This window comes from Crinia signifera, chromosome 9, assembly GCF_055691185.1.
Source record: "Crinia signifera chromosome 9, ASM5569118v1, whole genome shotgun sequence".
NCBI classification, from domain to species: domain Eukaryota; kingdom Metazoa; phylum Chordata; class Amphibia; order Anura; family Myobatrachidae; genus Crinia; species Crinia signifera.
In genome coordinates this window covers 127,446,013-127,471,572 of record NC_139225.1, presented here as the reverse complement: position 1 = coordinate 127,471,572, position 25,560 = coordinate 127,446,013, and the positions used below count along the sequence as shown (strand labels likewise).

The following is a 25,560-nucleotide window of genomic DNA, read 5'->3' as shown; positions in this document are numbered from 1 at the left end:
ACCCGTTTTAATTACCGTTTTAAAATACCGGTTTTTAAAACGTGTCGGCGATGTGAAAGGGGTATTATATTGTTACACAACACCCCTAATAAAAACAAATGTTTTTTTTTTTTTTTTCATGGAGTGCTGGGTGGAGGTGATTTATGACACGAGGGGTACTCATAAATGAAAAACCTAATCAAGGGGTACGGGAGAGAAAATACGTTCTGAACCGCTGCACTATGAGATGGTCTTATCAGTAACTGTCAGGAACTGCTGTACTTCATTCCAAACTGTTACAAAATACAAACAAAAACTGCATTTGTCAGTAATTTACAATTAACTAGTTATTGCCCTTGGGGTGGCAAGGTTGTAGCTAGTATTTGTGGCTTGGTGTGTTTGCATGTCAGCACACAAGGAGTTAAGCTGTGTGAGGCCCCTCCCATTGGGGTGGAGCCAAGTGAGGCTGGGGCTGCTCTATAACATGCTGTAAGAGACAGCCCAAAGGTAAGGCTGCAAGTTCTGTGTAGTAAATGACAATGGCACCCAAAAACATTGCCCTCTTCGGGGCCACTGGGATGACTGGGCAGGTGATTCTGGCACAAGCTGTAGATGCAGGTAATAACTATAGTCCTGTAGCATGATGCAGACCGTGTGCTATGCATTTCCTGTGTACTATTGTGTATGCTGTGCTCAGCTGTGTGCCAGGCAGGGTGACACCAGTGTATGCTGTGCTGTGTGCCAGGCAGGGTGATACCAGTGTATGCTGTGCTGTGTGCCAGCCAGGCAGGGTGACACCAGTGTATGCTGTGCTGTGTGCCAGGCAGGGTGACAACAGTGTATGCTGTGCTGTGTGCCAGGCAGGGTGACAACAGTGTATGCTGTGCTCAGCTACTGTATGTACTAGGCAGGGTGATACCAATGTATGCTGTGCTGTGTGCGAGGCAGGGTGACACCAGTGTATGCTGTGCTGTGTGCCAGGCAGGGTGACACCAGTGTATGCTGTGCTGTGTGCCAGGCAGGGTGACACCAGTGTATGCTGTGCTGTGTGCCAGGCAGGGTGACACCAGTGTATGCTGTGCTGGGTGACACCAATTTATACTGTGCTGCATGCCAGGCATGGTGACACCAGTGTATACTGTGCTCAACTGTATGCCAGGCAGGGTGACACCAGTGTATGCTGTGCTGTGTGCCAGGCAGGGTAATTCCAGTGTATGCTGTGCTGTGTGCCAGGCAGGGTGACACCAGTGTATGCTGTGCTGTGTGCCAGACAGGGTGACACCAGTGTATGCTGTGCTGTGTGCCAGGCAGGGTAATTCCAGTGTATGCTGTGCTGTATGCCAGACAGGGTGACACCAGTGTATGCTGTGCTGTGTGCCAGGCAGGGTGACACCAGTATATGCTTTGCTGTGAGCTGGGCAGAGTGACACCAGTATATGCTGTGCTGTGAGCTGGGCAGAGTGACACCGATGTAGATTGTGCTGCATGCTGGGTGACACCATTATATACCGTGCTGTGTGCCCGGCAGGGTGGCACCGGTGTATACTGTGCTGTGCACCAGGCAGGGTGATACCGATGTATACTGTGCTGCACACCGGGCAGGGTGACATAGATGAATACTGTGCTATTTGCCCAGCACAGTGGCATCGGTGTATACTGTGCTGCACACCAGGCAGGGTGACACCGATGTATACTGTGCGCCGAGCACAGTGGCACCGGTGTATACTGTGCCGTGTGCCAAGCAGGATGGCACCAGTATATACTGTGATGTGTGCCGAGCAGGATGGCACCGGTGTATACTATGCCAAGCAGGGTGTCTCTGCACTCACAGGACTGAGGTCATGGGTTTGAATCCCACCATGGCCCTAACTGTGCAGAGTTTGTATAATATCCGCGTGCTGCGGTGGGTTTCCTACTGCAATCCAAAAAGTAATCCTAGGGTGGGTAAATGAGTGTGCATGTATATATGGTAGGGAATATAGATTGTAAGCTCTAGTGGGGCAGGGACTGATGTGAATGTTTAAATATTAATTGTGAAGCGCTGCGGAATATGTGTGCGCTATATAAATAACTGATAAATAAATATATAGACAAGGTTGCACCCACATATACACGTGTCACATACAGTGTATGTGAGTAGGAGAGGATCTGCCGTGTCACCAGTCTCCGCTGGTCCCTGCCGCCAGGTTGACAGGCTCTTGGGTTACCACTGCCTGGGCTGTCCTCTCCACCGGTTTACAGGCACCAGGCCCGGTGTATGCGCAGCACCAATGGCGGTACTGCTCATATGCAAAATCCTGGCTTCTATGGGCTGCATCAGCTGCAGTCCATAGAAGCTGGCTAGGTCTGCATGGTGAGGCAGAGAGTGGCTTCATACAGAAAGCCAGCTCTCTGCCAAATACAGCCTGGACTGACAGTCCTGGTGGGAGGGAACACCTCCCAAAGGGACTGCCTGTCATGGGGGGGGGGGGACTGATAGGTAGGACTTCCAATAAGTCACAGTGAAGCCATTTTTACATGGGGGGGGGGGGGGGTTGCAATCCTATAGCCCAGTGGTTCCCAAACTGTGCGCCTAGGCTCCCTGGGGTGCCTCAGGACACTTGCAGGGGTGCCTCAGGTTGGTGATCCAAGACCAAGTCACATTATTTATGGTCAATTATTTATGGACAAAACCCTTTATCGTATAACTGAACCTAAGGATCACATATAAACACAATTCATTTAAAATTAATTGAAATTTAAATATTTTTTAAAATTGTTTGGCCTAGGGGAGCCGTGAAAAAAAGCTCTTGTATTCTAGGGTGCCGTGATTCAAAAAAGATTGGGAACCCCTGCTATAGCCTATAGGGAAAAACCTCCACTGGACAGATCAAATCAGCACAGAAAGAAAAGGAAAAAAATACACCCAGCGCTAACAGAGTTGCACTGGACCTCATACTTTGTGACATATTGAGGCTACCTTTATGAGGACACACCTGTACTTAAGTACAAGAGTGAGAGACTCAAGCCCCAAACGTGCATTGTGATTATACAATGAGAAATATTACAACAAAATCTAATGATATAAGAGAATTATTATTATTATTATTATTATTATTATTATTATATAGGCATACCTCCCAACTGTCACGATTACAGCGGGACAGTCCCGATTTTCGAGTCCTGTCCCACCCGCTGCGGGGGGTGGCAGTTGGGAGACCCCCCAATCTAATAGAATAGACGCTGTGCGCATGCGCACAGCGTCTATTCTCGTATGAAAATGAGGTTGCGGCTAATTAGCATAAGCCGCGCCCTCATTTGCATACGCCCGTGTCCCTATTTCATAATCGCAGAAGTTGGGAGGTATGTACAGGCGTGTGTGTGTATATATATATATATTTATTTTAAGAGCTTTTCACTCTCTGGAGTCATGCGTAGATCTGGAGATGCCATAATTGCTCACTCTGGACAGAAGGGGGCATGGCTGACCTTTGCATATCGGCACATGAGATGCCAAAAACATTTGTATAATAGAGCCTTCCGAAAGACAATGGTAAATGTCTGCTTCCTCCTGACGGCATGGGCTCAAAATCATATGGAGTAGGTTCACCCGACCAAGAAAAGATAATGGGAGGCGGTGCTACCTATGTAAGTCATTAGAGATGGTATTGATAACTCGCCCCACCTTAATTCTGTACAGATCCGACAAGTAGCGGACAAAACTATGCCTAGATTTGGGAGATCCGGCTTATCCCACTGTAGGGAGAGTCGGCTGACCACTGAGGAGAGGAATTCCCACAAAAGGAACATGACCCTAGGTCATACTTGCCTACTTTTGAAAACTAGTTTCAGGGAGATTATAGTTGGTATTCAAAATTTGTTCAGCGCGTCATTGAGGGTGTGTGTCATGCTCCTTACAAAGGGTGTGGCTAGATCCATATATGGAGAGATTGTGAAAAGAGATTGTGAACGTGGCACCTAGAAGCGTGGGTGTGTACTGCTACATCTGACAGGAATCTTTTAAAATGACTTATATCCAAATGTAGATGAGCCCCACAGTAGTTAGTGAGAGCTACTATGCTTGGTAAAGTGCTGGGAAATGGTGCAGATGATTCAGTATAAATGTATTTGTCGCTCATTCCTTATTTCCCCCCAAAAATGTAACAGTGTAATTTGGGCTTAGTGAAATTAGGGAGATTGCTAGACTAATGAGGGAGAGAAGGAGATTGCTGTTATTTCACGGAGTCTCCTGCAGAATACAGGAGGGTAGGCAGCTATGCCCTAGATTTTTCCATATCATGGAGAGATCAGGATTGGTAATGTAGAGACTGTATAGTCTGTGAAGGCTGATCATTTAATATCCAAACAGCGATTGGTATGTCCTGAAAATAGTCCCAATTCTGAAATGTTTACACGGGTTCAGTGCCAAATTAAATAATAAAGAAGAGAGGGGACATCCTGTATGGTGCAACTCTTCAGGTAAAAAGCTGTCCTATAAACAAGAATGTATAGGATTATGATAAAAATAACATATTAGGGGCTAAGGGGCACATTTATCAATGATCGCATTTGCAATGTGATCTGGGCGGAATATTACCGCCCAGGAACGCATTGTAAAATGCTATCACATCACTGGGATGTATCATCCCTGGCACTGCAGGGACAGGGCTCCAAAAGGAGCCCGTCCCTGTGAAGTGCTAAACTGGAAGCCAGGAGGTCAGTGCATGCGCGGTTATGCACTGACCCCCGCCGACCCCTCTTACCATACTGCCCTGCTCGGGCAGTGCGATGTGTAGCCATAGGCTACAATGGGCTATCGCCATCCCAGAATGGCGATAGCCAAGGGGTGGGATGCCAGGCTGCCCGATGTTTATACATTGGGCAGTTTCGCATCCCCCATAGAAACCTATGGTGGATGCGGCCGGCGGCACTGCAGGGAGGATCGCAGCAGGCATCGGAGATCCCTGCTGCGGTCGCCCTTTGATACATTTAGGAGATAGTTAATATTTGCGGCTAAACCCTGAAAACTTGTGTTTTCTGGGATTTAGCCGCAAATATTAGTTGATAAATGGGCCGAACACAGAGCAAGTCCTCCCAGCATGCAAGGTCCCTCCCGACAATGCGATCACAATGATGGAGAATGAAACCATTTTTCCACTCTGGTCTCCTTACTTCCTTCTGATTTTCTATCACAAAGGATATATACATCTGTCACTGTGTATCAAGCTTCAAAAAGTGATAAAGTGGAGAGTGATAAACAACCAGCCAATCAGCTCCTATTTGTCATTTTCCAAACTCAGCCTGTGACATGGCAGGGAGGAGCTGATTGGCTGGCTGTTTATCACTCTCCATTTTATCACTATTTGCAGCTGGTCAATTGCAGGTGCTCAGTATCCGGGAGTGAAATCCCGGGTATACCCTTTCAGACATACGCTAGTCCCGGGTTTGGGCGCGTTCATGTGAAAAAAAAACGGGATTTTCGCGTATATGTCTGAAAGGGGTATTAATTGGTACTTGTGTATTATCACGGCGCACAATTTTCTTACATACGGCACCGTAGGAAAATCGCATCGCCTCGCACCGGCCATTTTAAGGGACGTCGCATCGACATTTTAAGGGCAGTCTGATCTCATCGCACGAGCCATTTTAAGGGCCCGTGCAATGCGATCCGATCCTCCTATGTAATTTATTCACTGCTCTCTTAGCCCCGGGGGATCGCATCGCATCTCACCTCCCGCATATATATAGGGTGTACGATGCCATTACATTACCTATACAATTATATCATTATATGACATACAATGAGGTTTTAGGCACCCCCCCACACTATACATGCCACCCCGAAGCGTGGCATTTTACACGCTATAAAATATATATGAGAGCACTGAATAAATTACATCGGAAAATCGAATCGCATTGCATTGCCCTTCAAATGACCCGTGCGATGCGATGCAATACGATTTTCCTATGCACAATAGCCCACTAAGCAAATACCTTAGTGGGCGCCGTGATGATACACAAGTACCGTTTAATTTATTAAATGAATTATTCATAAAAAAAAAATTTCATTGAAAAATAATTTTGTGATCAACACAGCTCTCAATTTAATTTGGTCTTTTACCACCAAGAGTATACAGGGCCCGGCTGCCCACAGTCTCTCTGCTCCGTCTCTCCTGTGGCCATGGCTGCGGGGACCGGTAACAGATGCGGCAGCGGGCACCTGCCAGAGGCAGCCTCATATATCAGGAGGCCAATCCCGGGATCCTGCAATTTTTCAATCTTGAATCCTGGGATTTAAAAAATGTCCTGGGATTGCCCTCCCTGGTGACAATGGTGTTTTCCAGTACATGGACTGGCATTTTGGCTCAGCATCCTACTGGAAGGTCCATGTTTCATCATAGGTAAAAACTTTATCTAATACTAGTTAAAAGCCCGTCAAAATTACGCCTTCTGCAATGTACTTTCACTTTGAGCTGTGACAGTTTTTAGCCCACAAACTCTCCACCCCACCCCCAGTCCCTATCCGCTCCTACTTTTAATTTCTGTCTTCACAGCTTCCCTTCTCCATATCCAGCAAGTTTAAAACAGATGTGTCCCCGGAAAAATTGCTTTCACTTTCGATTATGACATCTTAAGTCATACAGCAGAGAATTGTCAGGGGGGTGCGGGACGAGGCTAACATCACTGAGGGCCAGTGGACTAAGTGAAAAGTGATAAAATGGAGAGTGATAAACAGCCAGCCAATCAGCTCCTACATGACATTTTTCAAACACAGTCTGTCACATGTCAGATAGGAGCTGATTGGCTGGCTGTTTATCACTCTCCATCTGGCCCTAAGCCCCGCCCCACATTCCAGTCAAATGCATCAATTTGCAGGTACGCAGATTTGGGGAGGGGCTGAAATGACGTGAAATGATACAATTCGGCATAATTTTAGCCCCACCCCTTTGCCGCAGACCCACTAAATCCCTGCTACACCAAACACAAAAAGGGGGCTGCAGAGGCGATGCGGGAGACTTGCCTACCTTCCCTGGTAGTGGAACCCATTTTTCGTGAGTCTACCGGCCATTCCGAGAGGGTAGGCAAGTACTGTATGTCTTAATTTTTAGCACACAAAAGAGTAATTTGTTCTGTTGAGTGGCCTGTAGTGGTCAGTGGTGGTACTTTACCTCATAGGGTTATCTGCAAATATTAATTATCACCTAAATGTCTAGGAGAGACTGCTGCGATCCCTCCTGCGGTAGATCCCACCCAGATCGCATTGTATATACAATCCTATAATAAATGGGCCACTTAGAGCCAATGTATCAAGCTTCAAAAAGTTATAAAATGTAGAGTGATAAACAGCTGAGCCAACCAACCAGCTCCTATCTGTCGTGTTACAGGCTGGGTTTGAAAATTGACAGGTGGGAGCTGATTGGCTGGTTGTTTATCACTCTCCACTTTATCACTGTTTGAAGGTGGATACATCTGTTCCTCAGAATCGTTTGGGCCACTCAGACATATGTGCATGTGACATACAATCGTAAGCCTCAATTAGCATATGGAAAGATACAGTGGGCATTGCTCTACTTTTGGACATTTCTATGACACATGGGAAGAACACAAGGGAGAGGGGTGACACTTGCAAACCGTTTCAGGATAGTCCAAGACCAATGTGCAATGTCTTGTTATATAATAGCTGTATACATTGTATTGTGCATGAAAAGACCGTATATAAGGAAGGACTTTTCTTTTGTGCATGCTGGATTGCTGAGTCATGATTCTCCTGCTTGTGTTTGATAATGATAAGACCCAACCACGTGCATGTGTCCCGCCCTCCCGCCGTTCACACTAGCCATTAACCCATCACTGTCCAGACAGCAGTTCCATGCATGCAGAAGCTGAGTGTCTTCCGTGTCATTGCTGTGCTTTTTCATTTGGGAAAACTGTTTTATTGTGAATTTAATAAACACATCCAAGCGATGCTTTTCGGTTGTTAAGTGTTACATGAAGCAGGCCTCATTAGCTAACCGTTCCCCAGGTGCCCCACAAAAGTGTGAGCAAGTAGAAGTCTGCGCACATATTCTGTGCAGAGCATGTGACAATGCATGATGTGAACTGGGGGCACCGATATAATGGGAAGAGTTTTCACAGTGCTTAGTAATATGAACTTAGTGGCTCTGTGGCATAATGTGAAATGGGGCACAATATAGGGTGGCATAATGTTAACTGGGCACAATGTAATGATAAAATCTCTGCTCACAAAAAATACTGGTGAGTCTCACATATACAGTATAAGTAGTCGGGCAACATCCCCGACTCTTCCCTTCCTCCCCTCTAAAGAAACATATACATGGGGTGATTTCTGCCTAGGGTACATGCTGAGCAAGGTGATTCCCATTGAGCTTCCCGGTGGCTAGATCACCCCTACACCCATAGCGATGTGTGTACTCCGTGTTCTTTATGCACATGCAGGAGATCTATCTAGATCATGGGTCTTCAAACTGTGGCTCTCCAGATGTTGTGAAACTACAAATCCCAGCATGCCTTTCCACAGTTTTGCTATAAGGGAGTGTTAAAACTGTGGCAAGTCATGCTGGGATTTGTAGTTTCACAACATCTGGAGGGCCTCAGTTTGAAGACCCATGATCTAGATCTTGACTGCATAGTCGTTTCTATAATGGATGCGTGGTGCAGACGGGCCCCTGGCTCCATGTAGGCTGCACATGGGTCCTCTCCTGGCGGCGAAGTCACGGTCTGTGTTCATTGGGGGAGCCGTGTCATCTGCTGGTGTTAGTCCACTGTGCTTTATTAAGTCCAGAGTCAATGCAGCTATCTACCAGGACATTTAAGCCCTTCACTGGCTATCCCAGAAATTTTCCGGCGATGCTTCAGTGGGAACACAATGTCTCCCCTCCTTGGTGCCGGGCGGCGCTGCTGAGCTGAGCTAGTGATAAGCTCAGCTTCAGCTGCTGCCCGGCTCCGGCTCCTTCCTCCTGGCTGTGTGCGGTGTGAGCTTGCTAACATCACACCGCACACAGCCAGGTTGCCGGGGGTAGAGCTGGGCAGAGGCTGATATAGTGCACAGCAGCGCTGCCTGGCCCCAGGGTTTTTTTTAGGGAGCGCTCTCCAGAAAACACCTGCCCTGTGGGGAGCGCTCCCTAAAAACAAACCACCAGTGAAGCAATTCATGCTTGCTTCAGCAGCAGACAAGCTTTATAGAGATGCTGACTTCATTTTCCAGCAGGACTTTGGTACTGCCAAAACCTGGTTCAGTGACCGTCGGATTACTGTGCTGGATTGGCCAGCAAACTCGCCTGATCGGAATCACATAGAGAATCTATAGGGCAGTGCCAAGAGAAAGATGGGAGACAAGAGACTGAACAATACAGAAGAGCTGAAGGCCGCTATTGAATAATCCTGGTGTTCCATAGCACCTCAGCAGTGCCACAGGCTTATAGCATCCGTGACGCCGCATTGATACAGTAATTCATACAAAAGGGACCCAAGCAAAGTACTGAGCACATATGCATGATTATACTTTTCAGAGGGATGACATTTCTGTATTTAACCCTTTGATTGCTGTGAGAGATCCTCAAAATATCTGCTAAAACTGCCAGCGCCGCTCACAGCGACTGTTCCTTTTTTTTTTTTTTTTTGGTGCAATATTTAACTAAACTTCAGTTAATTGACTTGGTTGTATTTGTATTTATGTATGCTAAAAGAACAGGTGCTGTGAGCGGCGCTGGCATTTTTAGCAGATATTTTGAGGATCTCACAGCAATGTTGGCACTGAAAGGGTAAATAACTTTTTTTTTTTATTGATTTCATGAAAAATTCAAATTTTCTGAGATTTTGAATTTGGGGTTTTCATCAACTGTAAGCCATGGCTTGAAATCTCACTTTGCGTGTAATAAGTCCTTATAAGATATTAGTTTCACCCTTTAAGTTGAATTACTGAAATAAATGAATTTTTGCACGATATTCGAATTTTTCGAGTTTCACCGGTACACCTAGAAATAAAGAATGCAATGGCAGATAAGAACCACCTGGCCCATCTCGTCTGCCCCATTTTTTGTTTTTACATTTCTTTATTCATCAGAGCGCACACACATTATAAACATGACAGTATCAAAGAAAAAACGTGTAGTGATTACCTAAACACATTGGCGATAGCGATACTCCAAATAAGAACCCATAAACAACAAAGGATAGAAAACTTTATATGAGAACTCAAGACACAGTGGCCCTTATTCTGGTTCACAAAGGCAAATTCCTTCTCAAATGGACAAAACCATGTGCACTGCAGGGGCAGATGTAACTTGTGCAAAGAGAATTAGATTTGGGTAAGTTACTTTCTTTCTGTGCAGGGAAAATACTGACTGCTTTATTTTTACACTGCAATATAGATCTCACTTTGAAGTACAAACCTCACCCAAATCTAATCCTATCTGCTCATTTCATCTGCCCCAACTGCAGTGCACAGGGTTTGAAGAAATTTGCCTTTGCGAGTGAACCAGAATAAGGGCCAGTATGCAGTTCCCCGGCTAGGCATGGTTAGAAGTCTCCCTCTAGCCCAAATCCATATTCCGAAACAGGAATAGTTGTGGGTGATGAAGAAAGTCTGCCCCTTTTTTTAACCATATACATTTGTATGTCTTGTGATTAATATTTTTTTGAAGAGTTTAACTTTTTTTTTTTTGAAAAAACTTTTTTTATAAAATCACTTACAGGAGACCAATCTAAATGGCAAAGGTACTATCTTGTGGACCTCAATTAGTAGATAAATATGTCATATTCCTCGTTTACAGGGTATAATGTGACTGTCCTGGTGAGAGATCCCGCTCGTCTTCCCACGAATACGAAACCGGCACGGATCGTTGTGGGGGATGTGCAGAATAAAAGTGATGTCTTGAAGGCCGTGGAAGGACAGGACGCTGTCTTAATTGTTCTGGGTACAAGGAATGATTTAGGTAAGGGGTGCGTGGTGCTGCTGATTAGAAAGAACGCGCCAACAGATGAAGCCTATTGCTTTATCTGATAAGAAAGACAATGGTGCATACTTATCCTGATTGTGAACACGTATTAGAAAATGTTTGTCTGTTTCACGCCATACAAAGAGAACACAGGTCAATACAGTTTGAATTGTGTAGCAACGCATTTCGCTAGTGTAATGTTCTGCATCAGGCAACAAGGACATTACTACTAAACTAAATGCTCCCAATTAGTGGCGGCTCCAGAGTGTAGGACGCAGCACTAAATTCAAATAGAGGAGCCGCACTCATTGCCCGCAGCCTGCCAGGATGAGCCTTCCCGAAGACCGCACGTAGGGCGAGATTTAATGCCGCCCGACTTCAGCGGCAGTGCAAGATGTCTGCCGAACTCGGACGTGTTTTTAAATGGGAATTGACTTACAAGGCATGGTTTTGCCTTGTAAGTTAATTCCCCTTAAAAGAAAAACCATCCGAGTTTGGCGGACATCTCGCACTGCCGCTCTCTGGCGGTATTAAATCTCGCTCTTAGTGTCTGCTACAGCGGCATACTCTCTGGATACTTCCACTGCTTGGAGTACAATTGTGTGTTATTCTTTATGGGACATTCTCCCCCCTTTTTATGTGCTGACAATCAGCGTTATGCTCAGTGACTGAACATTGTAGCAACCATATCGTCTACCTACTACCGGGACACCGGTAGGGTAACGAATACCGTGTATAAATCAGCCTGCCCTCATTCGGGATACGGTCATTGAGTCACTAGATGAAAAATGACCGATCCCGGGATTGGCTTCCCTAATAAGAAAAACCCTCCGTGGCCGCCCCGCATATTAACTTACATGTCCGGTGAGGTGAGTTGCGGTGCGGCCGGCAGGGTGGGCGGTGAAGCTGGGTGGGCGTTTTGTAGCCGGGAGCCAGGTGAGCGAAGCCAGGAGACGGTGGGTGGGCAGGCGCGCAGTGAAGACGGGTGCCGGGCGGATGGTGTCGGGAAGCCGAAAGCCAGTAAGGGTGGGAAGGCAGGCAGCATGCTGTGCGGCTGTGTGGCCTGCGTAGCGTGACCTGTGAACTTGTCACGCTGCGCAGAGCTGCACTGCCAGGAAGGGAGTAGCCGGGCAGCATCTGGGCACTCGCTCAGACGCTGCCCGGCATTAGACTGCGCATGGGCAGTCTAATCACGAAATCCCAGGATTGGAAACTCCAATCCCGGGATTGAAATCCCGGCGTTTTAGAGGCCAAATATGGGATCCCACCGATCCTGGGATTGGCCACCCTAGTCACCAGTAAGTTGTTAGTCCAGTGGTAGCCAACCCTAGCCCTCGAGAGCTACCAACAGTTCACATTTTCCAGACAACCTAGCTGCTGCACTCATTAATCACTGACACATTTTAAAAGATACACAGATGGAGCTAATTAGCTCACTTGTGATTCTGGGGTTTATTCTAGTTCATTCTTTCTGACAAAATCCTTCTTAGATGGACAAAACCATGTGCACTGCAGGGGGGCAGATGTAACATGTGCAGAGAGAATTAGATTTGGGTGAGTTATTTTGTTTCTGTGCAGGGAAAATACTGACTGCATGATTTTACACTTCAATATAGATCTCACCTTAAAGAAAAACCCCACCCAAATCTAATTCTCTCTGCACAAGTTACATCTGCCCCACCCGCAGTGCACATGGTTTTGTCCATCTAAGAAGGATTTTGTCAGAAAGAATGGACTAGAATAACCCCCTCTGTGAGGAGACCTGCAAAACATGCACTGTTGGTAGCTCTCGAGAACTAGGGTTGGCTACCCCAGTGTTAGACAGTCATGTGTCTAGGTCTACATGCAGGAAGGTCGACAGGGTCATAATTTCGACAGGGTCATTAGGTCGACATGGGGTTTTTCACTGTTTTTTTTAGCAAAAAATTTCCTTTATACATTTTTGTTCAAACCTATTACTTTTTTTTTAATCTTCTTTATTGGTATTTATAACATATACATACAACAAATATCAACATACAGTAGACCTTTTAACATTTCTTCATCTTGTTATTTACTGTTGAAAATTACAAACTAACAAACAAGACATATTAAAAGCATCCAGTCATTTCTCTCCTTAGTCATTCTTTTAGATTCATTGTTTAACGTGCGCAGTGTTCTTTTTAGGTTCTATAGGGTATTTCTCCATTTTTCCCATCCGTCGTTTACCCTGAACAGACTCATTTTGCCCATTTTCCTATAGCTTAACTACCTAGGCCTCCTACTTTACTTTATTTAGTGTATAATATAACCATATACGCTTTTATTCTAGTGATATGTGTGCAGTCTATCTATCACAATATTCTTAACATAGTGCTTTACTTTATCTAATAATCTACCTATCACCTTTTTGCAGTTTATTAAGACCTGTAAGATCTATCTATCGTGTTATCCTTTATACATTCTTTTGTGCAACCTGTCGGTGCTTATTACCACACACATCCATTCCTTTCAATACATTTATCTAATGTTTTAATTCATTAGTGCAATACCATTTAGTTTGTCTTCTAGTGTTAAAGCTGTCCCCAATATCATGATGGGTTTTTTTTTTTTTTTTATTTCCTTGAGGATATCCCTCATCCGTCATTACCTTTATCATTAGTGTTTACACCCTTACTTTATCGTGTGATACTGAGAATAGCACCATTCCCCCCAAATATCATAAAATTTGGCACCTTGCTTTCTTAAAATAAACATGTGTTTTTCGTGCTCCATAGTGCAATTAACCACATTTATCCACTCTTTATTACCAGGCCCATTATGCGCCATCCATGAGCGGGCAATCATAAGCTTGGCTATCGCGCATAGATTAGTTGCTAACTGCCTCAGAGCTAACGACATCTGGTTTTCTGGCCATATCCCTAATATAAGTCCTAAGGGGTGTAGACACTGGACAGGGACTCCCAGATTTTTAAGGACCTCCCGGATTCCATCCCAGAATTCCTTCACCTGTCTACATTTCCAGAGAAGGTGCCAAAAATTGCAAGGTTGAACACTATTCCCTTCCCCACATTTGGGACATCGACCGCTATTATTTTTGGAGAATTTACATATTCTTTCAGGAGTCACATATATCCGATGGATAATATTAAATTGCACCTGTTGAATCCTACTCGAGTTCGTGGCAGTACTCTGAGCCACCAGTGCCCTCTTCCACTGTTCTAAGGTTAGGTCCGGAATATCCCTAGACCATTTTAATAGTAGCCCCTCCATTTCCTCGCACTGAGTCGTTTCCATAATAAACCTATAACATTTGGACACCACCTTCCCTGTGCCCAATTTACTTAAAAAATTTTTAACCGGGGATTCAAGAATCTGTTGATCATTATCTCTATTGTATTGACTAAGCGCACTCCTCATTTGTAAAAATCTGTAAAACATACTCTGGGGTAGATGGAATTCCTCCCGCAGTTCAACAAAGGATTTAATACAATTACCCTCATATACTTGTCCAATGGAGTTTATATTATAGTGCTTCCAGACCCTTGAGCCTTGATGCAAATTAAGTTGTTTCAATGGGTCTAATGAAAATATGTGGGTTTCGGGATCGACCCCGTCATAGTCCATTTCTCTATTTATACACAAACCTATTACTTTTATATGTATAATTGTTTCTATTTGACTGATAATCCCAAAGCGCCAGGAGTGGTAATGGCCAGACACTACCATCAGCAATCCTATATGTGTAAATACATACTTAATGTGGTTTTGTCATAATACATTTCTGCATTTGATGTATTTGCAGATGCTTTCTATCCACAGACCCCCATTGATTGGCCATTGATTATGTTTCCCTGGTTGGGGTTCTTACAATGGAATCGGGACATCTGCCAGAATGAACTTAGGTCTACAGTCATTAGGTCGACCCCACTAGGTCGACTGGCAGGAAGGTCGACCTGACTTAAGGTCGACATGGGCCAAGGTCGACATGACTTAAGGTCGAATTTGCATAAAGGTCGACATGAGGAAGGTCGACTGGTCATAAGGTCGACATGGGTTTTTCACTGTTTTTTTATCCGAATGTCGACACAGTCGACATGGACACAGTTGGCAATGAGAATCGGACCCTCGCATCGCTCGCTTCGCTCGCAATGCTTCGGGCACGGTGCCTCGCTGCGCTCGGCACACTATTTTATTCTCCCACCACGCCCTAGTGGATGGTAGGGCATGAAATACCGCCTGTCGGCACATGTCGGCTCAAAAAACAGTGAAAAACCCATGTCGACCATATGACCAGTCGACCTTCCTCATGTCGACCTTTATGCAAATTCGACCTTAAGTCATGTCGACCTTGGCCCATGTCGACCTTAAGTCAGGTCGACCGGTACTTGTTTCCTAGCACGGCCACACCGATTTACATCGGGGTGGTCGTGTCGGAAAAATCGGGTCGATCGCATCGCATGCGATTTGGTCGCATGCGATGCGATCGACGCGACCGACCGATTTTCGACCCGATTTTTTGATTGAATGAAATGTAAATCGGGTCCCTGGGACCCGATTTTACATTGGATTCAATGTAAAATATTCCCAACCCCCCCAAATTTAACGGCGTAAACCCCACCCCACAATAGACGCCAACCCGAAGCGTGGCGAGCGCAGCGAACCCGCGAGGGGCGGCGGTGCGCGTCCTCCAACCTTTTCATTCCCCTACTATCCACGTCGGCGTGGAGTTGAGAATAGAATAGTGTGGCGAGCGCAGCGAGCCACCGAGCCTGAAGCGTGGCGAGCGCAGCGAGGGGACGCGTATACCTGTGAAGTTATACGCGTCCCCTCGCGGGGCTCGCTGCGCTCGCCACGCTTCGGGCTCGGTGGATCGCTGCGCTCGCCACACTATTCTATTCTCAACTCCACGCCGACGTGGATAGTAGGGGAATGAAAAGGTTGGAGGACGCGCACCGCAGCCCCTCGCGGGCTCGCTGCGCTCGCCACGCTTCGGGTTGGCGTCTATCGTGGGGTGACGACGGGGACATCTATAATGTGAAATGGGTCATATTGGCCCATTTCACATTTTTCACATTTTCTCACGATTTCAATGTTAAAAAATATTTTAACATTGAAGCCTATGGAAAAATCGGGGGCATCGCGTCGGGACCAATGTTAATGGTCCCGACCGACGCGATGCACCCAATATTTTACCTTTCCCGACACGATTTCAATGTTAAAATATTTTTTAACATTGAAGCCTATGGAAAAATCGGGGGCATCGCGTCGGTCGCGTCGGGACCAATGTTAATGGTCCCGACCGACGCGATGCCCCCGATATTGTGTCCTAGCCGGCAAAATGGACCTCATTTCAAAGGAAATCGGGTCCATCGTGTGGATCGTGTACCTTAACTTAAAGGTACACGATCCATAAGATTGTGGCCGTGCTAGGAAACAAGTACCGGTCGACCTTCCTGCCAGTCGAACTAGTGGGGTCGACCTAATGACTGTAGACCTAAGTTCATTCTAATAGATGACCGCTTCCCCTTACAATGAAGGAGCCAGATCTATGCTGTGCATTACTTGTCACACATCAAATTCATGGTTCATTTCTCCGAGCTGGAACTGACAACTGAACTGTGCAAAGGGTCACGGTGGCTCATCCTGTTTTTAAAGGTTGTGTGGAGCTTGCCTGACAACTGCTGGCACAATATAAGGCGCAAGCCCAGGATTTCACTTATGTGTCTTTGGGCCAGTTGTATCAAGCTTCAAAAAGTGATAACGTGGAAAGTAACATGGAAATTAGGAACTGATTGGCTGGCTGTTTATCACTCTCATTTTTAGCACTTTTTGAAGCTTAATACATCTGTCCCTTTGAGTTATATTTGTCATTGTACAGTGATATGAAGGACCTATACCTCTGCTTATCATTAATTTACTGAAATATATTTATTTTGCAAGTGATTTCCTTTTAAATGTGTATCTAATATAATCCACTAGGGGGAGCCAATGACTACTGTTTTGCGGTGTTGATCTCTATATACAGGCACTGTGATTGCGTGGGCTATATTTCTAGAAGTTTACTGTGATGCATTGCCTTAGAGTTAATCCGCCTACGTTTTCAAGATGATGTCATGAAACCTCAATCACTGTCTATTTTATAGTTGCAGACCTACCATTCATTGTAATAAGTAGTAGCTTCTCTTACTGGGGTAAATTTACTAAGATGCTATCTCTCTTTCTTTCATTCTCTCTTTCCTTCAATATTCAACAAGCATGCAGTGATTACTCCCATTCTAAAATAAATAAATAAATCTGACCCTAACACTCTCTCAAACTACCGTCCCATCTCTCAGCTCCCATGCTTCTCCAAGCTACTTGAGAGACTTGCCTACACTCGCCTCACACACTTTCTTAATTCACACAAGTTACTGGACCCACATCAGTCAGGCTTTTGTTCCCAACACTCCACAGAGACCGCACTGACTAAAGTAGTGAATGATCTGGTCACTGTGAAGTCCAAATGCCGGTACTTGCTACTCATTCTTCTAGATCTCTCTGCTGCTTTGACACTCTTGACCATTCTCTACTCATACAAACACTTCAGTCCTGAGGTCTTCAGGACACCGTCCTTTCTTGGTTTCTATACTATCTATCTAATCACTTCTTCAGTATCCACTTCTCTGAATCCACATCCTCTTCGCTACCTCTATCAGTTGGAGTTCCACAAGGCCCGGTCTTAAGGCCCCCATACACTACGCCGACTTGTCCTAAGGACAAGTCGGCCTAATGTCGGCCCCAACTTCCCCTGAGCTCCCCCGGCAGCTCCTGAAATGATTTGGCACTTGATGTGCTATTTTTTACATGTGATAAATCGGATCGATTTATCACATGTAAATCCGGGGAGCTGTGGGAGAGCAGGGTCTGGGGGAGCTTGCGGGGGGGGGGGGGCGTCAGGGTCCGTCTGGGGGAGCGGGGACCAGAGACCGGAGAGCAGGGTCCGGTCCATGTGTGATGAGAGAGGGTAGTCACCTAGCGGCAGGAGAGGTGGCGGGGAGTGGGGTCCAGTCCAGCTGCAGGAGGGGAGCACGTCCAGCTGAGACTAGGTAGCGGCAGCTGCAGGCGGGGAGCACGGAGCGCACGGCGCATAATAACAGAGTCCGGGTAGCGGCGAGCGGGAGAATAGGAAACATCCTATTCAAAAGACTGGGCGGGCAGGGCGGACGCTGATTGGCTGAGCACTCGGCCAATCAGCGTCCGCCCAGTCTTTTGAATAGGATGTTTCCTATTCTCCCGCTCGCCGCTACCCGGACTCTGTTATTATGCGCCGTGCGCTCCGTGCTCCCCGCCTGCAGCTTCCGCTACCTAGTCTCCAGTCCACACACTAGCTCACTACCCCTCCTGCAGCTGGACCGGACCCCGCTCCCCGCCACCTCTCCTGCCGCTAGGTGACTACCCTCTCTCATCACACATGGACCGGACCCTGCTCTCCGGTCCCCACGCCCACAGACCAGCTCAATGCCGGCTGCACATAAGATTTATCTTATGTGCAGACCGTCCGACATCCAGATCTGATCCGATGCGCACGGGACCGAGCATCGGATCAGATTGGATGTCCTACCCTACAAGATTTGGGCAATTTCACCCGATTTCTCAGCCCGATCCTCCAGAATCGGGTGAAATCGGGCCCAAATCGTGTAGTGTATGGGGGCCTTTAGGTCCTCTGCTTTTCTCAATCTATACCTTATCTCTTGGTAAACGAATTGGCTCTTTTGGATTTCAGTTTTAGCTGTACGCTGATGATATCCAAATCTACCTATCCTCCCCAGATGTGTCACTGTCTGTATTGGTCCGTGTCACTGAATGTCTTTCTGTTGTCTCATCTTGGATGTCATCTCGCCACCTCAAACTTATTATTTCCAGAACAGAGTTAATAATATTTCCACCGGCCAATAGTAGTTACCAACCTGATATCTCTATCTCATCAATCATTTCTACCCCACAAGCTCACTGCCTAGACTATGAATTGTCCTTTTGTTTCTGCCATTCAATCTGTCTCAAAATCATGATACATACATCTAAAAAACGTATCCAAAATATGCCCATACCTTACCCAAGACACTGCTAAAACTCTAATTCATGTTCTCATTTTCTTTTGCGTTGATTATTGCAATAGTCTCCTTTCTGGTATTACTAAGAAGAGACTCTCGCCACTATAATCCATCCTGAATGCAGCTAATCTCCCTTGCTAGATGTTCATCGGCTGCGGATCCGCTCTGTCAGTCCCTCTGTTGGTTACCTGTATTCTACCGTATTTAATATAAAATACTTTTACGCACACATAAGGCCATTAAACAAACTATACCAATGCACATCTCTTTGTTTATTTCAACAATCTCCCAACCCGACCTCTCCGCTATTCTCAAGATCTACATCTCTCACCCATACTCAGTACTCACTCCCATGCAGGATTGCACCCACTCTATGGAATGCCCTACCACATGCAATAAGACTTTCCCCTAGTCTCCTAACCTTCAAGCGTTCCCTGAAAATTCACCTCTTCAGGCAAGCGTCTCATATTCCATAACCCCACTGTACGTCCACACCTATCCTCCACATGTCTTCTCTTTCTTCCATTTTTTTTTTCTTCTGACCCTGGGTCATCATTGCTGTGAAGTGATATGAAGCAGCCCACCTAGAACCTTTGCAATCCAGCAGTCAACTATGCCATAGATGGCCCCTTATGTATCAGTGCCTATTTCCTAATCAATTGTAAGTGAGTGAGCAGGACCCTTCTGCCTCCAATTACGGTTTTGTTTTATCTGTGTTTCCAATTATAGAGCGCAACAGAATTTGCTGCGCTATTTAAGAAACTGTTAATAAATAAATAAAATAATTGTATTGAATCTGGGATGTTGCCCATAGCAACCGGTCAGGTTTGACTTCTTATTTATCTTCTAGAAGACAATAGATAAACTCCCATCTTAGTAAATTGACCCCACTGTCGGTAGTTAAGATTTTAATACAAAGTTTGTGGGTTTCCAGCAATTGTCGAATTACTAATCCAAGCAATGTGTCTGACAGCATGCTGGGACTTGTAGTTCCCAGTTCATTTCATATTATTTCCTGTTCACTAAAGGGCCAACCACAATGATGTCGACGGGGACTCGGAATATTGTGGAGGCGATGAAGGAGCTTGGGATCCGGAAGGTGGTGGGCTGCATGTCTTGTGAGTGTGACACTTTTCTGGATAACATTTTACAGTCCACAATATATAAATAGAGGGTCACTGTGCAGTCTGCACGAGCCTGGGGGATGGCACTGGTCGGCCCTACGGTGTGCCAACAGGACACAATTACTGTGTTGTAATAGTACTGCAGTGTATACTCCGCATAGAGCCATATGTCAGGTGTGTAAGGGGAGAACACTACTATATATTACTCCTCGGCTCCGCAAGGAGAAGTACCACCACTGACCACTAGAGGCCACTCGAAAGACCAAATTACTCCTTTGTGTGCCAAAAGATGTAATGACAGGAAGTGAAAGCAATATTTGTAGGGACACAGATCTGTTTCCAGCTTGCTGAAAATGGAGAGAGGAAGCTGTGAAGATAGAGATTGGAGGTAGGAGCAGATGGGGACTGGGGGTGGGGTAGAGCGTTTGTGGGCTAAAACCTGTCCCAGCTCAAAGTGAAAATACATTTCAGAAAGCCATGTTTGCAGAAGTATGTTTAACATCACAGCGCTGAGGTCATGGGTTAGATTCCCGCCATGGCTCTAACTGTACAGAGTTTGTATATTCTCCCCGTACTTGCGTGGGTTTCCTCCGGGTACTCCGGGGGATATGGAGCTAGTCCATGGACTGAGGGCAAGCTTAGGGAGATGATATTTTCAGTGGCATATTGCCTCCTGTTACAGCATTGCTATTGCATGGCCCATGGCGCCCACCGCCTGCAAGCTGCCGTATATAATTCTGCTGGATGGCGGTAATTCAATAAACGTGCCAAATTGTGTGTAACCCTTTGAGTGCCAGCATCTCTGTGAGAGATGCTAAAAATGCCAGCGTCACTCACATACATTTGTTATATAAATTCAAATAAAAAATGTTGTATACATGCCACACAAAGGGTTAACATGGCTTATGCAAGGTGGACGTGAAGTGCCAGGTCTGACATTGATACAACAGTTTTCCAGTCTGGGTGTCCCTGTATCTGTCTGATTCCTGCAGGGCTGGGCAACACCGGCCCTCCAGATGTTGATAAACTACACATCCCAGCATGCCTTGCATCAGTTTCAGCATGGCCACATAGCAAAACTAATGCAAAGCATCCTGGGATGTGTAGTTCACTAACATCTGGAGGGCCGGTGTTGCCCAGCCCTGGCATACAGGCTAGTAAGTACAAGCTAACCTGCGGTAAATATTTTACACTGGTACATATGTACAATGGCCCTTATTCTGGTTCACTCACAAAGGCAAATTCCTTCTCAAATGGATAAAACCATATGCACTGCAGGTGGGGCAGATGTAACTTATGCAGAGAGAATTAGATTTGGGTGAGTTATTTTGTTCCTGTGCAGGGTAAATACTGACTGCTTTATTTTGACACTACAATATAGATCTCCTTTAGAAGAAAAAAACCCCACCCAAATCTAATTCTCTCTGCACATGTTACATCTGCCCCCCCTGCAGTGCACATGGTTTTGTCTATTTAAGAAGGAATTTGCCTTTGCGAGTGAATCAGAATAAGGGCCTGTGTCCTATAGGTCCCGAATGTGGAATGGTTTGCAATGGTTCCTGTACTAAGGGGAAAGCACTATTCGCTGGGAACACTAGACCTGGATATTACATAACTCTAGCTGCTAACATTGGTAGTCTCTGCTACATGTATGACGGGTCTTTTCTGTGTTCCTGTTCAAGCCTTCCTGCTTTGGGACATCGCCACAGTTCCTCCTCCCCTCCGGCTAGTGACTGAGGACCACATCCGGATGCATCAGATCCTTAAGGACTCCGGCCTGGATTACGTGGCTGTGCTACCTCCACACCTTGCAGGTAAGTAGTGGCCAGCATAATTATTCAGTACCATCATGTGGTGCCACCCTGACTTGTGTCTGGGCTAGTTCTGTGTCACATGAGCTCATGAAGCCAGCAAAAGATCAGGAGGTCCAGGAAGAACATGCAGTCTAGTAAGCGGCTGGACCCATAAAGACCGTTACTACACTGCATGCAGGACAGGAAAGGGGGATAGTACATCATATAAGAGCTAACTGATGGTATGGCCCATGAGGAGGTCCTGGAGTCCATGCATTGTTGGTAGAGGGTGATTGGAAGGCCAGCTAAGTGTAGAGGAGGGAGTGAGTACATCATATAAGAGCTAACTGTGGGTATGGCCCAGGAGGAGGTCCTGGAGTCCATGCATTATGGAGGGAGCAAGAAGTAGCAGTGCAACAAAATATTAGTGACCACTGGTCTTCCGTCATTTTTCCGGCCAACTTCCTATTTCATGCTGGGACATAGGAAGGCAGAACCAGGGCTAGGTCAGCTAGGCAGAGTTGATAGAGTTAAGAAAAAAGAAAACAAGATTCTGACAAAAGGGATTCAAATGAAGTTGGGCCCCACCTAATGGTGTGAAAAGGTAGAGAGGTGATATAATGCCTGAGGTAATGGTAAACGAAGAATGAACCGACTGGAAGACTGAAAATCAGTAGAAGACCAGAAAGAATCAAAGACCACCTGAATCAGTTAAATGAGCTAAATGGTGCGATACCCAGCAAAAACTGACATGGAGGTCACGATGAGGCCTCAGGGAAAGTCAGGGTTGTACAGCAAACATAAGGGCATTGAGGCGTCTGGACTAAATAATAAAATATGTCTGTACCCCCCCCCCCCCCCCCCTAGAGGATGTAGGTAGGATGGCAGAGGTGTGGGATTTGTTGGATCCAAGGTACATACCTCCCAACATGACCCTCTCCAGGAGGCACACATTGCTCTGCTCCTGCACTTCCCTCTTAATGTATGATTGCCATCACCTGTAGTGAAGCACCTTTCTTAGCAATTTACCTGTTTAACACAGATGAAGGTAATCATACATTAAGAAGAAAGTCCAGGAGCAGAGCATTGTGTCCCTCCTGGAGAGGGTCATGTTGGGAGGTATGAAGGTAGGTTGGGTGAAGGAAGTGGTTTGACCCACTATGGATAGCCACTGGTGTCCTGGGGCCTTAAAATCCCAATGATCCTGGCCAGGTGAACTCTGGAACATTCTTATTACAAGTATTTTTTTAATTTTCTTTCTATCTGTGCAGCTGATAAACCTCTGACTGCAGATTACACTGTCAAAGTGGATGAACGCGGCGGTAATGTAATCTCCGTTCCTGACCTCAGTCACTTCTACCTCCGTTGTCTGACTACAACGGAATACGATGGAAAGTCCGTCACCTTGTTCCGGGACTACTCAACTTTGTAACAGCTCCCCCTGGTGGTTGTGCAACAACATTCCCAACTGTTGTCATTCTGCAGTTCCAGAAATAAATCAGTAACAAGACTTTTAGTTGTCCAAACTATTGTGTTAAACTAATACAGCCCTCTCTCTCTCTCAGCTCTCTCAGCGCTCTCTCTCTCTCGGCGCTCTCTCTCTCGGCGCTCTCTCTCTCTCGGCGCTCTCTCTCTCTCGGCGCTCTCTCTCTCTCTCTCTCTCTCTCTCTCTCTCTCTCTCTCTCTCTCTCTCTCTCTCTCCCCCCCCCCTCACAGTGCCACATAACAGAAGCTATTTGTAATGGCAATTAGCGGTTACGGCTGTGTGAATTTGTGTGTCTTCTGTACAATACACCTAAGAGTGGGGGAAGGTGTAAGGAGCCATGTACAGTGATCTCCATGGCTCCTCCTCTGAAATCCCCCCCCCCACACACACACACACACACTCCTTGTGTACTTACATTGTAGGGATGGCCATCGTTGCATTTGCCATCGATTGTAATAGTGCAACTGGCCATCGATAGTGTTATACTATGCAATGGATGACCATCAATGTTTTTACAATATACTGATAGACCTCCAATGTATTTGTATGATAGCTGCAGATGGATTCAGTACGAAATACTGACGCCAGAATCCCGACCGCAGAAATACCATCAAGGGGGGGCCGTAGATCGCCCCCCCCCCCCCCCTTGCGGGCTCGCTGCGCTTGCCACGCAGCAGGCCCGGTGCCTCGCTACATCTGGCACACTATTTTATTTTCCCTCTATGGGTGTCTACGACACCCATAGAGGGAGAAATTGCCAGCATTGCGGCGGTCGAGATTTCGACCACCGGAATTTTGACTCCATCCGCTGCAGATAAACCATTTGGACGCTTTAATAGTGTTTTCTTGGAGGATGACCCAGGGCAAGTAATCCTATTTATGAGCCAAAAAGCAGGTTCTGTGCTGACCTCCTCGTCCACAAATGCTTTAGATATGGATATCACTAACTTCCTAAAAAGGTGCAGAGCTCAACAGTCCCACCAAATATAAATCATGTGGAACCAACAGCTGAAGCACATCTCCAAGAAGGTGTAGGAACCCCTGGGAACATTAGGAACAAGGAAAGGGCATTTTTACCAATGGGCAAGTACCTCAAACTAAGTCTAAGAAAATGCCTGCAAACGCATGTAAATCGCTGTGTGTATAGCCCACACAGCAATTTACATGCGCGGCCCCGCCATTCTGAATCTGCCCAAGATTCAGAACGGACCCGCCCTAAATTCAGTGCAGTAGCTCAGAAGCTCCTGCACATCTCCCGCATGTGTGGCGCGGGGATGAGCAGGGCCTTCTGAGCGACTGAAGATGCAGCAGAACACTGTCATCTAGCCCCGCCGATGTCGCCCAGGAGCCCCGCCCATGCCTACCTGAAGCTGAGTCCCGCTGACGCTGTCTCCTGTCCGCCGCACCGCACCTGCCCTCTTCGGTCGATGGAAGCTGCGGGAGTGAGAGGACGCAACACTGGACACTTTTTTGTCCCCACTCTGCCACCAATGATGGGGGGGAGGGGTTTTCCCAATAGCCACCAATGGTAAACCTTTTTTTTGGGGGGGGGAGGGGGGGGGGTACTACACACCAATGCTTATTTGGTTGGGGGGAGGACCGTCACAAGAGCCCGGTGCTGGTTTCTTGAATATAGGGGACCTTATTTATTTCTCCCCCCTGGTATTTGAGAGACTCAGAGACTCCAGGGCTGGTCATGCTCGTGGGGGAAGCCCCACAACATTCTTTACATTATTTATTTTTCAATTTTGAAGACTTCTTTTTTCATTCCCCTGAAGTCGCCTGACAGATTTGAAATTTCTCATGCTGAATCTCCCATTATGAATCTCTGGCACAAATCTCTCTGTGGACGGGATGTACTAAAGGGAAAATGCGGTAAAACAGGGGTTTTACCGCAATTTCCTATGTACCATTACCCGTCCGACCTTCTCCGCCGGGCAGGGTATCGCCACCCTCTGGATGTGACATATCACCACATTACAGGTATCGCGGGGGTCTCCGTCACCGCAACCCGATGCTAGCCGCATTTGTTAGTACATAAGCGGTAGCATCGTGGCAGCTGTCAGGCGAAGGGCGGCGATGTATATTAATACATCCCGCCCTACGTGTAGAACGTTTGATAAAATAAACTTCTAGTAACAATACACATTACATAAAGTCTATGGGCGA

The 25,560-nt window shown here is 46.3% G+C and overlaps 1 protein-coding gene across 1 annotated transcript; it reads left to right on the top strand.

Moving 5' to 3' along the window:
• Positions 1-466: 466 nt before the first annotated feature.
• BLVRB (biliverdin reductase B) lies at positions 467-23,415 on the top strand. The gene is made up of 5 exons (XM_083159721.1): positions 467-597; positions 10,752-10,913; positions 20,017-20,106; positions 21,795-21,926; positions 23,177-23,415. The coding sequence occupies exons 1-5, from the start codon at positions 513-515 to the stop codon at positions 23,335-23,337; spliced, it is 630 nt and encodes a 209-aa protein (XP_083015847.1). The 5' UTR covers positions 467-512; the 3' UTR covers positions 23,338-23,415.
• The last annotated feature ends 2,145 nt before the right edge of the window (positions 23,416-25,560 follow it).

Bases quoted from the DNA above. Each gene is read 5' to 3' on its own strand.
- BLVRB (XM_083159721.1), top strand. From the start codon at position 513: ATGACAATGGCACCCAAAAACATTGCCCTCTTCGGGGCCACTGGGATG. The intron at 598-10,751 runs GTAATAACTATA...CCTCGTTTACAG, and splicing joins GGCACAAGCTGTAGATGCAG to GGTATAATGTGACTGTCCTG. The intron at 10,914-20,016 runs GTAAGGGGTGCG...TGTTCACTAAAG, and splicing joins GGGTACAAGGAATGATTTAG to GGCCAACCACAATGATGTCG.